The 13840-nt window shown below is 59.3% G+C and overlaps 2 protein-coding genes and 1 long non-coding RNA gene across 12 annotated transcripts in view; 2 read left to right on the plus strand and 1 right to left on the minus strand.

The window, feature by feature from the left end:
- Positions 1–4933, minus strand: part of ANKMY1 (ankyrin repeat and MYND domain containing 1) — a 47249-nt gene extending 42316 nt beyond the window's left edge. For 4 of the 9 annotated variants that reach the window (XR_014829135.1, XR_014829136.1, XM_084998770.1 and 1 more), the window contains exons 1-3: positions 3602–3826; positions 2988–3138; positions 1273–1462 (exon numbers count right to left, since the gene is read on the minus strand). Coding sequence is in view for 7 of the 9 variants with exons in the window: in XM_084998770.1 (XP_084854896.1) it covers positions 1273–1462; positions 2988–3121 (324 nt within the window). In the remaining 2 variants the exon portion in view is untranslated. Of the gene's footprint in view, positions 1–1272; positions 1463–2678; positions 3139–3480; positions 3827–4745 lie in introns of those variants that run through there. The other 5 variants (XM_084998771.1, XM_084998773.1, XM_084998775.1 and 2 more) reach the window with 4 other exon arrangements.
- Positions 3887–7940, plus strand: LOC100627387 (uncharacterized). 2 transcript variants are annotated; one of them, XR_014829142.1, is made up of 3 exons: positions 3924–4070; positions 4968–6026; positions 7610–7940. It is a non-coding gene; the product is annotated as an uncharacterized LOC100627387 (long non-coding RNA). The 2 variants fall into 2 exon arrangements; XR_297806.4 differs by lacking the exon at positions 7610–7940 and having other exon boundaries at positions 3887–4070; positions 4968–6066.
- A 1347-nt stretch (positions 7941–9287) lies between these two features.
- DUSP28 (dual specificity phosphatase 28) lies at positions 9288–11391 on the plus strand. The gene is made up of 2 exons (XM_003359711.5): positions 9288–9792; positions 10000–11391. The coding sequence occupies exons 1-2, from the start codon at positions 9400–9402 to the stop codon at positions 10126–10128; spliced, it is 522 nt and encodes a 173-aa protein (XP_003359759.2). The 5' UTR covers positions 9288–9399; the 3' UTR covers positions 10129–11391.
- Positions 11392–13840: the final 2449 nt, after the last annotated feature.

A 13840-nucleotide genomic window follows, 5' to 3' on the forward strand; every position in this document is an offset into this window, starting at 1 on the left:
CCTCTGGTTCAGGAGCTGCCGTAGCTGCAGGAGCACCTGCTCAGGGCACCCAGAGCCCCCACCCCCGGCCCGGGCTAACAATGGGGGAGCCTGGGCCGAGGACAGGTGAGCAGGCCCCACCCCCCCACAACCGCGAACGAGAGCTGTGGGACCCGTGGGCACCACAGTGCTGGGGAGGAGAGAACGCAGCCCGGGACTGGAGGGACAGACGCAGGACAAAACTCGGCGTCTGGGCCACCCACGTCACAATGCTTTCGTTGGCAGAAGCTGGGCACGGGCTCAGGTCCCGGCCGGCTCGGCCTCTGTCCTGGTCTCATGAGGTCTGGAGGCCCCGCCTCTCCTGCAGCTGCTCCTGATGCCGCCCCCTCCCCGCCCCCCACTCCCCGGGCCCCATAACAGGACCCCTGCTCCTCTCCCCGCCTGGCTCTGCTCTGAACTGGGGAGACTAAGTGCCCAAAGCAAGGGTCCGGGCCAGGCGTCCCAGCCTTGGGCACAAAACCAGAGAAACCGCGGCCCCAGAGGCAGAATGAAGCCCAGAGGCCAGGACCTCACTTGGCCCCCGGGAGGCTGTGCCAGCCAGTGCCTGCCTCCCAGAGAGCATCAGTGCCAGATGTCCTGCCCTCTGGGTCCCCTGTGCTCCCCCAGAGGACTTCATAACCCCCCAAGTACACACACCCCTACATCGCCCCCCCAGTTTTGATTACTTGCAAACAAAAGATGCACTTAAGTCTCCGCTGAGCCACACAACCAGGGCAGCGGGACAGAACCCCCCAGCTCAGCTGCAGCTGGCCAGGATGCGGCACAGCGCTGGGAAGCCTTTGGGACCTGGCTTCCCCCCACCTGGGTGGGGGAGGCACGCTACCCAGCTTGCCTGCCTGCTCCGCCCTGGAGGGACACCAGGGGGTGCAAACGGCATCGGCCACAGGCGCCCCCTGGGGCCCCTGTGGTCCTGACACAGCCTGCTGCAAGGCGAGTGCTTCCGTCTTGTCTTCGGGATGAGCCATTTCCTCTGTCTGACGTTCGCCACGCGGCAGGTTCACCTGCACACAACTCACTATCGTAATTCACAACCAGAGTAAGGTTCACCGTCTCAAGGCACAGCGTCCCGAGGCAGACCGTGGACGCGACCTCCGAGTCTCTCCGGGCGTTTCTCCACTAGGGAGACATCAGCCTGCCACCCCTCCCTCCAGGGGGCCTACAGCTTCCCACACAGCCTCCCAGGAGGGGCCCAGGCCGCAGCCGGCCAAGCCTGGGGAGGAAGGAAGCCGTCACCTCGCCCGTCGGCCAAGAGAACTCCCCGTATCCCAGCTTCATGTCCAGCCCGAACTCTCCGCGGTAGATGCAGCCGTCCTGCCACTCCTGCAGCCCCCGGACCAGCGGGATGTAGGCCTCCTTCAGGTCCTGCTCCCTAAGGGGGCCCTCAGACTCCTCGTCTTCGCCCTCTGGGGCCTCTGGGATGCGTCTAGGAAGGGCAGGGGGAGGGGGAGACCCAGGCTGGCTGAGGGTCTCAAGTGCCATGGAGAGCCACACGCCACCTATTCCATCCGACAACCCCCAGGGCCATTTGAGATGCTCCCCATGTTCTCCAGGGAAACTGAGGCCTGGCAGGGGGGCGAGCAGTGACTGCCAGGCTCACCCAGGAGGCGGAAGGCGCAGTGAGCCAGCCTCGTGTCTATCTGACAAGGGAACGGCTGCGGGGCCCTGGAGGCAGGCCCAGGCAGCCCTCCCCAGCCCAGCCAGCCCCCTGCCTGGAAGCAGACGGCGGCCCCACTCCAGCCGGGACTGGGGAGCCTTGTCTCCCCCCTCCCCCAGCACCCAGAGTGCACCCCACCCTGCAGGGTCTTCTCTCGAGAGCCACAGCACCTGCCCAGAGGCGGGGCAGGTGGCAGACACTGCATCGCAACAAGGAGAGGGCGCTTCAGGCCAGGAGGGATCTGGGAGCCGCCTGAAGGGCAGCGAGCCAACCAGGAAGATGGCCAGACAGATGGCAGGATGCCGGGATGGGGGCACACACAACAAGGGGCAGAGCTTGTGCCAGAGAACATGCTTCTTCCCTGCCCTTGCGATCTAAGCCACACCCCAACTTCGAGGTCCCCTCATGGCTCAGCGGTTACGAACCCAACTACTATCCCTGAAGATGAGGCTCGGATCCCGCATGGCTGTGGCTGTGGCGTAGGCCGGCAGCTGCAGCTCCAATTCAACCCCTAGCCTGGGCACCACATACCAGGAACCATATACCATATGCTGCATGTGCAGCCCTAAAGAGCGATACAAAATAAAATAAACTAAAAAGTCATATCCTGACTTAAAAGTGAATTCACTCCCAGCCCCATCACACACACACCCACATCCCTCCCCACTCTAAAGCGCTCTCTGGGGGAGGTTTGGTGGGGTGTCTCTGGTTTACCTGTGCCACTGTCAGGCTGATGGCCTGGGCGGAGCCTCAGACTCTGAGCCCCTCCACTCGCCGGCCCTCAAATGCCAGACATGAGCCACCGAGGCTTAACAACACACTTGCCCAACAAGAAAAGGATTTGGCTGCTGCAAACACAAAAATCTCTCTTTGCCATATGGTTTTTTGTCCATAGACAGAAGCCAGGAAGAATAGAGACCCACAAGCAACACTGATAAAGTCTGGGGGCTCAGAATTGTTTTTTTTTTTTTTTTCTTTTTCGTACCTGTAGTTATGGGTTGACTTGTGTTCCCCTCCCGGCCCTGAAATTCATATGCCGGAGTCCGAAGTCCCCCAGTCCGGTGTGACTGGTTCGGAGACAGCATCCTCCCAGAGGCAACCAGGTTAAAGCCATTACAGGGGCCCTAACCCAGTGTGACTGTCATTCTTATAAAGGGGGGAGTCTGGACACTGGAAAACCCCCGGCGAGAAGACGAGGAGAAGTCAGAGAGAGGACAGCCATCCACAAGCCAAGCAGAGAGGCTGGGACCGATTCGCCCTCTCTGAATAATATGCTCCGGTGGGGTCTCCGCACCTTTTGGCATCCAGCATGGAGCTCTCCAAGGTCCCGGCAGCCGGAGGCCCCTTGGGCCTCTCCTCCACCTGGTTTTCAGAGCTGATAGTATGTGGGATTTCATAGTACGAGTCTAAGGAACAGCGACCCGCCATGTCTCTCCTCTTCCAACCTGGAGGCAAAGCAGGGACCCACATTCGCCCTCAGGGTTCCTGGAGGGCGCCCACAGCCCCGCCACAGCACCATGGGCCTCAGAGAAACAAGGCCCCTCCCCTGACAGGCCCAATGCCCCGATCCTGTTGGAAACCTCGCCCCCCCAAAAAAAAACCTTCTCCAGTGCCCTGAGGGTGTCCCTGCAACCACAGGATGCGCCGTCTGGGCCACCGTCCCACGACCTTAAGTTAGGACCACGTTTTGGGGCCACAGCCAATGTGTTCTTCCTTCCCTCACGAGCCTGGGCGCCAGGGCGGGACACGGTCCCCACACAACCCCACACGCATAACCTCTCACTCACATGGGGTCCCCAATCTCCTCCTCGCCCCACCCAAGGAGGAAGACCAGGCCCGGGGGGCGTAGAGCCCACGCACAGGCCCTCGCCGCCGCCTCCGCGGAGCTCAGGGATGCCCCTCACTCACTCCGCCTGCCGCGGGGCCGCGCCGAAGCTCAGAGACCTCGACCGACCGCGCAGGGGCCTCGCAGGGCTGTGACCCACGCAGCGCCGCCGGCTCGCCGGCTTCCACTCCGCACGGCTCTGGGAGCAGGCGTCAGGTTTCCCGGGAGACCAGCCCGCCGGGCACGCGCCCGCTGCGGCTCTGAGCCTCCGCCAATCCCCGCGCCCGGCCCGGCCCGGCCCCGCCCCCGGCCCGGCCCGGCCCCGCCCCCACCCGAGGCCCCGCCCCTGCCCGGCCACACCCACCGGCGTCCTGGGCTGGGCAGGGGGCTGGGCTCTGTGACCTCACAGGGCTCCTGGGCTGCCCCCCGCCGCCGCCGCCGCCGCCTGCCCGCACTCGGTGCCCCGCTGAGAGCCTCCCACCTGGGCGGCTGAGCCCCGGCCGGCCGTCTCCACCTCCGACACCCATCTTGAGGTCAAGCAGAGGATGTCGGGTCCGCCTCTGGGTCAAGGGCTCCCCGGGGTGGGGGTGGGGGTAGCAGTCAGCGTTCCTAGCTCCCCCGTGAGGAAACTGAGGCACAGGGGTAAATTGAGTTGCCACGGTCACGCGCTAGGACGCCGCAGGGCCGACGTTTGATCAAGCTCTGCCGGCCTGCAAAGCCGGTTTTGCCCTTCAGTCAGTGTATGTGGAAGGCACAGCGAGGCAGCTCAGGGGCTCATGGGTGAGCTGCCTGGACCAAGGCGTCACTGGGGAAGCCTTTATGGGGAGAGGATCCCGAAGTAGGGTTTTGGAGAATGAGCAGGAGCTCTCTGATCAGAAGAGAGAGCGCACATTTCAGGGAACGGGACTAGTGCTCGCAAAAGCAAGGGTGGGAAACAGCACAAGGACGTTCGCAGCTGAAGCAGTTGGGACTCCTGGAGAGAGAGGGCGGGGGCTCTGTGCAGACGCAGGAGTGGGGTTCGCCGCCCAGACTTCCCCTTAGAGCAGGGGAAAGGGGTAAGAAGAGGTGACGCCCAGGCCCTTCCCCCAGGAGCTGGAGTGGCCGGATTGGGGCAGCCGTGCCGGTTCCGGGTTCCAGGGTTGCTTCCTCCGCCCTGCAGCTTGCCTCCCAATTCACCTTTCTTCTCCCTTCTCAGCCCCCCACCCCAGTTCCTGGACACCCCCTTACCTCTTACGCTTCTCCCTCAGGTCCCCTCTTTGCCTTGCTCCACCTGCAGCCTGGGGGGCGGAGCAGAGACAACTGGGCTGTCTCTAAAACTCATGTGTGAGTAGAGGAAGAAAGTCCACTCAGACGTCTGGTCAAACCCCAGCCTAAGGGAGGTTGAGCAGCGTCCCCCCTCGAGAGATAAGCCGAAGTCCTAACCCCTGAGATAACTTTATTTGGAAACAGTGTCTTTATAGATATCATCACGTGAAGAGGTCACACTGGATCCAAGTGGGCCCCAAACCAAGCAACTAGTGTCTTTACAAGGAGAGGGAGGTTTGGAGACACAAACACAGAGAGAAAAACAAACACCAGCTGTTTCAAGCCATCCAGTTTCTTGTGATGCTTTGCAGCAGTGACTCTGGGAAACCAACATACGACCCAGCGTGGAAGGCTCTGAACAACTAAAAGGACTTGGGGCGGTTTTGGCAAATCTGACAATTTCGTGAGAACGGCAAAACAACTCTCAACAGTAGAATGTGGCCTCGACAGAAAAGATGGCCTGCAAACCTCGCAAAGCCGGAAAAAGCAACGTGAAATGCCGAGGTCTTGCCTCTGTTCAGAAGAGCATACACACTGGCATTTTGAAAAACCAAGCACATAAAGATTAAAAGCCCTAGTTCCATAAGTTGATACAAGTCCTAAATGACACCAAAGAGTATATCCAAAAAGAATGTTTTCATAAGAAAAACATATTAATATTCACTTACGGTATTCAAGAATCTTAGTTTTTAAAGTTTTTTGTGAATTGGGAAACTTGGTAAATTCAGCAAATTAGTAATTCAGCAAACTGATCTTTAGGACGACTGGCTTTCAGCAAGTTAGCCACTCATATTACCAGTTCTGGTGTTTGCAAATCCGAAAATGCCAGCCAAACCTGCCACGGCTGACGAAGTGTCTCGGGAAGGAGAGTGGCATTTCTATGAAAATTCAGGTGACGGCTTTGAAAAGCCAACAGGAGACATAAAAACTGCAATCAAAGGGGATGCAGGTGGGTTACTGTCAAAGATTGTTGGGGAAAGATGTAAAAACTTCAAAAGGATTCTGCTGGCCGATTGCTTCTCAAGTGCTTTGGTCTACAGGAAGGGAAGGAAGGCACAATGCGAGGCGCAGTGGGGCCCTGGCGCCCTGGCGCCCGGGAGCAGCGCCTCGGCTGCCCTGCGGGAGGGAGCGGGTGTTAGGGTCCCTCCCCAGAGGACAGGGAGTGGATCCACAGGACACGTATGGGGTCAAGACACATTCGGGGTAAGTGGATAAAAAAATTGTTTTGCCTTTTCTGCTTTAAGTGACGTTTTAGACTGACTACACGATAGATTTATCTGGTATCAGAATCACAAGGAGGGCGTGGTGACACACAGCTTCCTGAGTCCCACCCCAGAGGTCCTGATGCAGCAGGTCCCCAGTGGGTGGACCTGAAAATGTGCATTTCTACCACGTTCCCAGATGCTCCTGAAACGTGACCACACTGTGAGAGCCGCTGGGCCGCGGTGTGCTGGGCAGGTGGGGACGGAGAGGGTGACAGACCAGACCAAGGCAGGAGGGGCTTTCAACACCAAGTTAAAGACAGAAGCAACAAGACCTTTCTTTTTTTTTTTTTTTTAACTTTTTAGGGCCGCACCTGCAGCATATGGAGGTTCCCAGGCTAGGGGTCAAATTGGAGCTACAGCTGCCAGCCTACACCACAGCCACAGCAACACGGGATCCGAGCCTTGTCTGCGACCCACACCACAGCTCACAGCACCGCTGGATCCTTAACCCACTGAGCAAGGCCAGGGATCAAACCTGCGTCCTCAGGGATACTAGTCGGGTTTGTCACCACTGAGCCACAACAGGAACTCCCAGCAAGACATTTATAAACAGAGGGCAGTGCAGTCAATATGTGCTTTGAATGAGAGGTTTCAAGACTTCTGGCCTGGGACTCATTGTAATACCTCATTTTGTATCATGATTCAGTACAAACATAACTCCAAACATTTCCAGGAAAAACTTACTCTGTTCCGTGCATGTACCTAACGTTTTCATGTAGTCTACTCCTTTCTATACCATTTTATTAAGTAAAATTTGGGGAACTTCTCATTGTGGCTCAATGAGAACAAGCCCGACTAGTATCCATGAGGATGCAGGTTTGATTCCTGCACTCACTCAGTGAGTAAAGGAGCCAGAGTTGCTGGGAGCTGCGGGGTAGGTCACAGATGCAGCTCGGACCCAGTGTTGCTGTGGCTGTGCTGTAGGTTGGCAGCTACAGCTCCCATTCATTCCCTAGCCTGGGAACTTCCATATGCAGTGCGGCCCTAAAGAGCAAAAAATTTTAAAAATTAAAAAAAATATGGGTCATGACCCACAAAACTGATTTCCCAACCCACTAATGGATCACAACTTGCTGAGTCGGGACCAACATTCAGAAACACTTTTAGAAGGCGTATTCTGGCTACAGCGAGGAAGGCTGGCAGGCTCCTCTCCAGAGGTGGGTGCCAAGGCCAGAAGAAGGTGGCCCCAAAAGCACAGCATTCCAGGTGGAGAGAATGGATTTGCGAGTTAGGATGGCTTGTCCCCGATTCAGTAACTCAGTGGGGTGAAGGAGCTTGGGGTATCGTTTAGAGGTCTTAAAACAGAAAACCCACTTTCAGCATCCAACAGTGAAGGGTGATAGGCTGTCAGGAAACCAAACCGTCCAGAGGCTGGAGGTCCTTCGCATCTGGTTAGATCCAGTGGCCCAACAATGTCAGGGACCATTTCTCCCATCTGGCTCTCATCTAGGCTTCCTTCCCTTTGAGGTCACAAGGTGAGGGCAGAGGCCCCCAAGCCCCTCTCTCCTCTTTGGTTCACAGGACAGCCCAAGCCCTTTCCTGAAGCAGTCATGGGGGGCAGGCGTCCCTGGTCGATGGAGGCAATGAGACGCCCACTTCTGCAGCAGGGGGACAGGGCATCTCCACCTAGCTGGCTGGCCTCCAGAAACTTGGGCAAACTGGACTCCCATCCTAGGAAAGTCGGAATCCCTCCTTAGGGCAAAGGGGGATGCTCCAAAGACCTTCCCGTGGTGACGTGAGGACTGCAGCCAATGAAGAGCCCCGGGTAGCAGAAAAGACCTGACAGTTACCGATGCTTGAAGGCTTCAGCTGGAATGGAGAGAATCAAAATCACCCAGAGAGGCTGTACAGGTTCTTCTGCCAGACCACCCAGTCCTGCGGGGTGGGGTGGGGGGCGGGGGGTGGATAACTGGAGAATACTTTCCGGTAGAAGGGACGGCAAATCTTAAGTAGTTAATGGAAATGAGTCAGAAGAGATGTTTTACTGTTATTAGAATTGAACTGAAACTGCAATAACTAAATGCAGTTTAAAGAACTACAAGACAGTTTTGACTGAAACTGTCAAACCAGTTGTCTGCTGTCTGACAGCAGAGCAGAAACACCTACTGAAGAAGCCTTCTTAGAAGGCAACTGTAGAGGCGCTCCTGTCGTGGCTCAGTGGTAATGAACCGACCAGTATCCACGAGGATGCGGGTTTGATCCCTGGCCTTGCTCAGTGGGTTGAGTCTGGTGTTGCTGTGAGCTCTGGTGTAGGTCACAGATGTGGCCTGGATCCTACATTGCTGCGACTGTGGTGTAGGCTGGCAGCTGTAGCTCCGATTCAACCCCTACCCTGGGAACTTCCATAAGCCACGAGTGTGGCCCTCAAAAGAAAAAAAAAAAAAAAAAGCAGCTGTATAAAGTTTAGTTTTTGATTTTTATTTTATTGTCTTTTCTAGGGCCGCTCCAGCAGCATGTGGAGGTTCCCAGGCTAGGGGTCTAATCGGAGATATAGCCACCGGCCTACGCCAGAGCCACAGCTCACAGCAACGCCGGATCCTTAACCCACTGAGCGAGGCCAGGGATCGAACCCGCAACTTCACGGTTCCTAGTCAGATTCCTTTCCGCTGTGCCACGATGGGAACTCCCTAAAGTTTAGTTCTTAAAAATTACAGTAATGACCCAAAAATTAATAGTTGAGAAAAATAAAAACGAAAATACTGGACTATGTAAAAACGTTGAAAAGCTAATGGTAAATAGTTTTATTTCATATAAACCATGTTTCACCATAAAAGGAAAATTAAAGTGCAGAAATTACAGGGTGATTTGTTAGAAGGCAGGTAACAAAAAGGAGTAAACAGCTGTACTAAAGGGCACTTCAGCTGGCACTGCAGTTATAAGAGAACTCCGTAAGGTGGCCACCAATAAAACAACGCGGTCAGTGCACAGGTGACAATCTGTGACAGTCTACCGGGCGCGTCAACCACCGCTGGAGAAGCCCACCTCCGCAGCCCCGCCTTGAAGCCGCGCGGCCCGGGCCTGCGGGCCCTGAGGCTCGTTCCCAACAACCCGGACCCGCCCACCCCGCTACGGCCAATCGGAGTCTCCCAATGGTCAAGGGGCCAGGCAACGGCCGCAGCCCCGGCTGGGCCTGACCAATGAGGAGGCGGCCAGAGCCTTGGGGGTGTGCCCCGCCTGTGCTCGGCCAAAACCCGGCCGGGAGAGGGGCGGGGCGGCCCAGGGAGGCCTCTAGCCTCTAGGGCCCTGCGGTGCCAGGCGGGCCGCCCGACGGCTCAAAATAGTCTCCCGGGGTGGGTGCCCGGGCGCCGGTCATGGACCCAAAACAAGCCGAACGCCGCGGAGCTGCCGAGGCCTCCCCGCCGCCGTTCGTGCGCGTCGCACCCTCGCTCTTCCTCGGGAGCGCGCGCGCCGCGGCCGCGCAGGCGATGCTGGAGCGCGCGGGCGTCACCCTGTGCGTCAACGTCTCGCGCCAGCAGCCCGGGCCGCGCGCGCCCGGCGTGGCCGAGCTGCGCGTGCCCGTATTCGACGACCCGGCAGAGGACCTGCTGGCGCACTTGGAGCCCACCTGCGCCGCCATGGAAGCCGCGATGCGCGCAGGTGGCGCCTGCCTCGTCTTCTGCAAGAACGGCCGCAGCCGCTCGGCGGCCGTCTGCACCGCCTACCTCATGCGTCACGGCGGCCTGAGCCTGGATCGGGCCTTCCAGGTAAGCCCGGACTTCCGGGGTCGGGGCTTCCGGCGGGAACTTCCGTCAGGGCGGACCTCGAAACCGGAAGAGATTCTTCTGGGCGGGACGCGGCTCTGGGCAGGGGCGGGGCCCGCTCGTGGAGGCGGGGCCTCCGGGCCGTGGGGGCGTCTGCGGACTTGCAGCGAGCGCCGCACGGTGTGTGCAGCCTGAGCCCCTCGTTTGCAGGCCGTGAAGAGCGCCCGCCCAGTGGCCGAGCCCAACCCGGGCTTCTGGGCCCAGCTCCAGAAGTACGAGGAGGCCCTGAAGTCCCAGTCCCTCCTGCCGGGAGAGCCCGCGGGCCCGAGTGAGCCCTAGTCGGTCAGCCTTGGGGAAGGCCCAGCCCCAAAGCACCGCGCTCGGAGTTTGATGCGGCGTCCGGTGGGGAAGAGGTAATTCGTGCACCGACGGGAGGGTGCTCTTTGCCTCTCCTGCTTCACGTCCCACGGAATTTTCATTTTCTGCAACTTCCTGACGGTCTCTGGCCCCTCTTGACCGTAGTGCAGGAGTGTGTCCCCTAGGAGAGAACTGGGGACCCCTCCTCCCCAGATCACAGGTTTATTAGACAGGGCTCGGTCGGGAACATCAAAACCACTTCAATACGCTGCAGGTGCGGCCGACAAAGAGAAAAACAAAAAACAAAAAAGCTTCAGGAATTTTAGCCAGAAAGATATCTACTACAGAGAGATGGAGGCCGGGTAGCCAAGGTCAGGAGTCTCGCAGCCTCTGCACCCTGACCGGGGCTGCCTTCCACTCGGATGCGGGGGACTCTGGGAGGACATCTGGGGCTGCCACCTGCTCAAGCCACAGTGGCTTTCCCCAGTCCCACACTGGCCCTATCACAGAACCAACATGGGATCCAGCAGGGGAGGGCCCTCGGTTTCCATATTTGTAGCTGCTGCAACACACAGGTGAGGGTGGGCACCCTTGCGGCTCTCCGTGTCCGTACCCGCATCCTACCTGCCTGGCCCCCCAGTTTGAGCAGCAGCATCAAGGCCTGGCCTGACATCCTGCAGCCACGGCCATGCCGACAGTGCACTGACCACCCACACGTCTGAGCGTGTCGACTCCCCCTTTGGATCAGGGGCACCTCACCTGGACGTCCTATGGCCAAAGACGATACTAGGAAATTCACCATCAGCACCTCTCAAGTAAGATGGGCAAAGAGCAAAAGAAACACTGGGTGACACATGCGTCACAGGTAACCTCGCCCTGGTTAGTACGTGCAGAGATGCACATCCCAACGTAATGACGAAAATGCTGCAGTTGGTACTTATCGTTTCCACTCTCTCTCAGCCAGGGCCTCGGGTCCGGGTCTTTGCAAGAGCCTACGTTAGCTAGACTGCCCCGTGCCGTCCCTGTCAACCCAGCAGTGTTGGGAGGCATCCTGAATTCCAGAATATTCCTCCTGGCCCCACTGAGCAGCAGCAAAGCCCCGCTGCCCTGTGAAAGTCAGGATCAGTCACCCCGCTCCCCCCAGCAGAGCAACCCCTGATGCCTCGGTGGCTTGCGGAGCCCCAGATGGCTACGTGGTGGCTCGTCACTTCGTCACCAACAATAAATGCCATTGTCTCCACTTGGCAGGCGCCAAATGGCTCCGTCTGTAACCTCAGGTAAGCTGAACGGTTTGCCCACCTAGGAAGTCAGGGAGTTCCTGTTGTGGCTCAGCAGTAATGAACCTGACTAGTATCCATGAGGACACAGGTTCAATCCCTGGCCTCGCTCAGCGGGTTGAGGACCTGGCGTTGCTGTGAGCTATGGTGTAGGCCGGCAGCTGTAGCTCTGATTCAGCCCTAGCCTGGGCACTTCCATATGCCACAGGTGCGGCCCTAAGAAAACAACAACCAAAACCAGCTAGGGCATCAGAAGCCAGGGCCTGAGCCCAGATTTTTATCCTGCATGCTCATGGTAGCTTTGCTGGCCACCCCTCACCTGCTGACCTGGCCCTGGGTGACAGGGGCACAAGGACGTCAGCCTGGGCGCAGCTGAAGGACGTCTTTGGGTCACAGCTTTTCATTTCACCAGCTCCATTCTGAGAACCTTCCACCTGAGGCCCAGGTATCCTGGGACCTTTGTCCCAGGGACCACACAGCCCCCACCTGAGCTGGCTTCCTGGGAGCTCCCCCAGCTCCACATCTACCTGCTAGCAGGGGAGGCAGGAACCCACTTCCCTCCCTGGTGCCAGTCTCCTTGAACAGGGTGTCCAGTCCGTGTGCATCCAGACGGCTGGGGTGCAGGCAGAGTGTCACCTGCACCAGCCCATCCCAGCCAGCCAGGATGGGATCCCGCAAAGGCTGGTGTGTGAAAACTCCTACGGGACGAATCCCAGCCTCTGGTGGTTCTGACTTGCAGGTTCCTCTCCCCGGGAGACGGGGGCAGGGTGAGGGGACACACCGCCGTCACCCTGGAGCTCTGTCAGCAGGGCAGTGGCCCCCAGCACTGAAGGCGCTGCCTGCACCCCGTCAGGGCCTGGGTGCAGAGCGGAGAGACGCTGTGGCCTTCGCAGTTCTCAAGCGTCTCGGGCTGGCTTGAACATTGGCACACACACCCGCCTGCTCCTTCAGGACTGACCCCTGGGTGCTAGCTCCCAGGGTGGGGACGGGAGAAGGGGTAACCGCCCCGCTGCTCTCCTCTCCTGTGCGCAGGACCGGCCGCTGGGAGACACCCAGAGCCCTCCCGGAGAGAAGGGATGGGACCCAACCCCTGCTTCCCCAAGTGCAGAGGACCAGGAGGGCAAGATGCTCGGATGTTAGCATGCCCTGAGTGCCCAGGTAGCTGGCAGACCTACCTGAGGGTGGCGAGGGCAGGCCAGCGTGGGGGCCACACGCGGTCCTCATGAGGGGTCTTCCAGCTACACTGGCCTGGGAGAGGGGGGCTCCAAAAGGCTGGTCAAATTGGGAGTGCCGTCTAAAATGCTCTGCCCTTGGCATGTGGGCAGGCGCTGGCCCGCCTGAGGGCACCCAGGACTCATCAGACCCCAGCTCTCCCCCGTCTTGAGTCTCAGATACAGAACCGAACCCACTCCTTGGGTGACTGGTGAGATTGGGGTGTGGGTCCTGATAAGGAGGCTGTGCCCCCCCAGCTAGGATGGCACAGAGGGAACACTGAGATGCCGTGGTGCCTGTGCTCCGAATCAGTGAACATGCGTCCTGCCCTCGCCGGCCTTCCTGCCCCGCCCCCACGCTGGGGAGGCCAGCAGGCCCCACACTCGGTTACAGATGGGCGCACTGGCTCCAGAAGGATTAACCACCACTCGGGGCTGACTCAAGGGTCAAGGGCAATGTGAGTCAGGCCCCACTCTTCGCCACGTGGCGACTGAGCAGGGGAGAGAGGAGTGTGGGGGTCCCCAAAGCCCCGGATCCTTCCAGGGTGATGACGGCAACATCTTGGTGGCCCCTCTCGTACCACAGCGCTGAGACCCACCTGACGCTGGCCCTGTGAGCGTCCCCGCTGGTCGCTGGTCGGCAGCCTTCCCCTCCCCTCTGGGCCCAGGTCTCTGGATGGACCAGGGGTCGGGTTACTGCCCAGCACACGCCTCCTAAGCCATCTCCATCCAGGGCCCTGCCAGCCCTCAAGGCAGCAACATCCAGCAGAACTTTCCATGAGGATGGGCCATCTGCTCTGTGGACTATGGCCGCCACGAGCCAGACACGACCCTCCCTCCCGGCACACAGGGAGGCCTCGGCTGGCACAACTGGAACTGAACCGCTCACGAAAATCCAAAGAGCCACACTACCCGACAGCGCGGCCATAAGGCTCCCGAGCTGCATGCCCTCCACGCACGCCGCACAGGCCACCGGCCTCACGGGGGGGGGGGGTGTACGGGAACCATTCCCTCGCGCCCTCCCGCGCTGGGGCCCCCGAATGGACGACTAGCCCAGGGCGCGCGATGCGCACCTCCCGGCTTCCCTGCCGCAGGCACCTGGCCGGCCGCAGCCCTCCCGACTCCTGGCGGCTCCCGGGGGCGGGCCGGGTAGGAAGCGCGCAGGGCCGGGGAGACCTTACGGCCGTTCGGCCACCCGGAGCAGCC

The sequence above is a fragment of the Sus scrofa genome, chromosome 15 (genome assembly GCF_054392235.1).
Source record: "Sus scrofa isolate SSC_HxYL_T2T_F1_AM1 chromosome 15, Sscrofa_HxYL_maternal_Yorkshire_Landrace_v2.0, whole genome shotgun sequence".
NCBI lineage: Eukaryota > Metazoa > Chordata > Mammalia > Artiodactyla > Suidae > Sus > Sus scrofa.

Coding starts and splice junctions, on each gene's coding strand:
- DUSP28 (XM_003359711.5), top strand. CDS start 9,400: ATGGACCCAAAACAAGCCGAACGCCGCGGAGCTGCCGAGGCCTCCCCG. Junction 9,793..9,999: donor GCCTGGATCGGGCCTTCCAG/GTAAGCCCGGAC, acceptor CCTCGTTTGCAG/GCCGTGAAGAGCGCCCGCCC.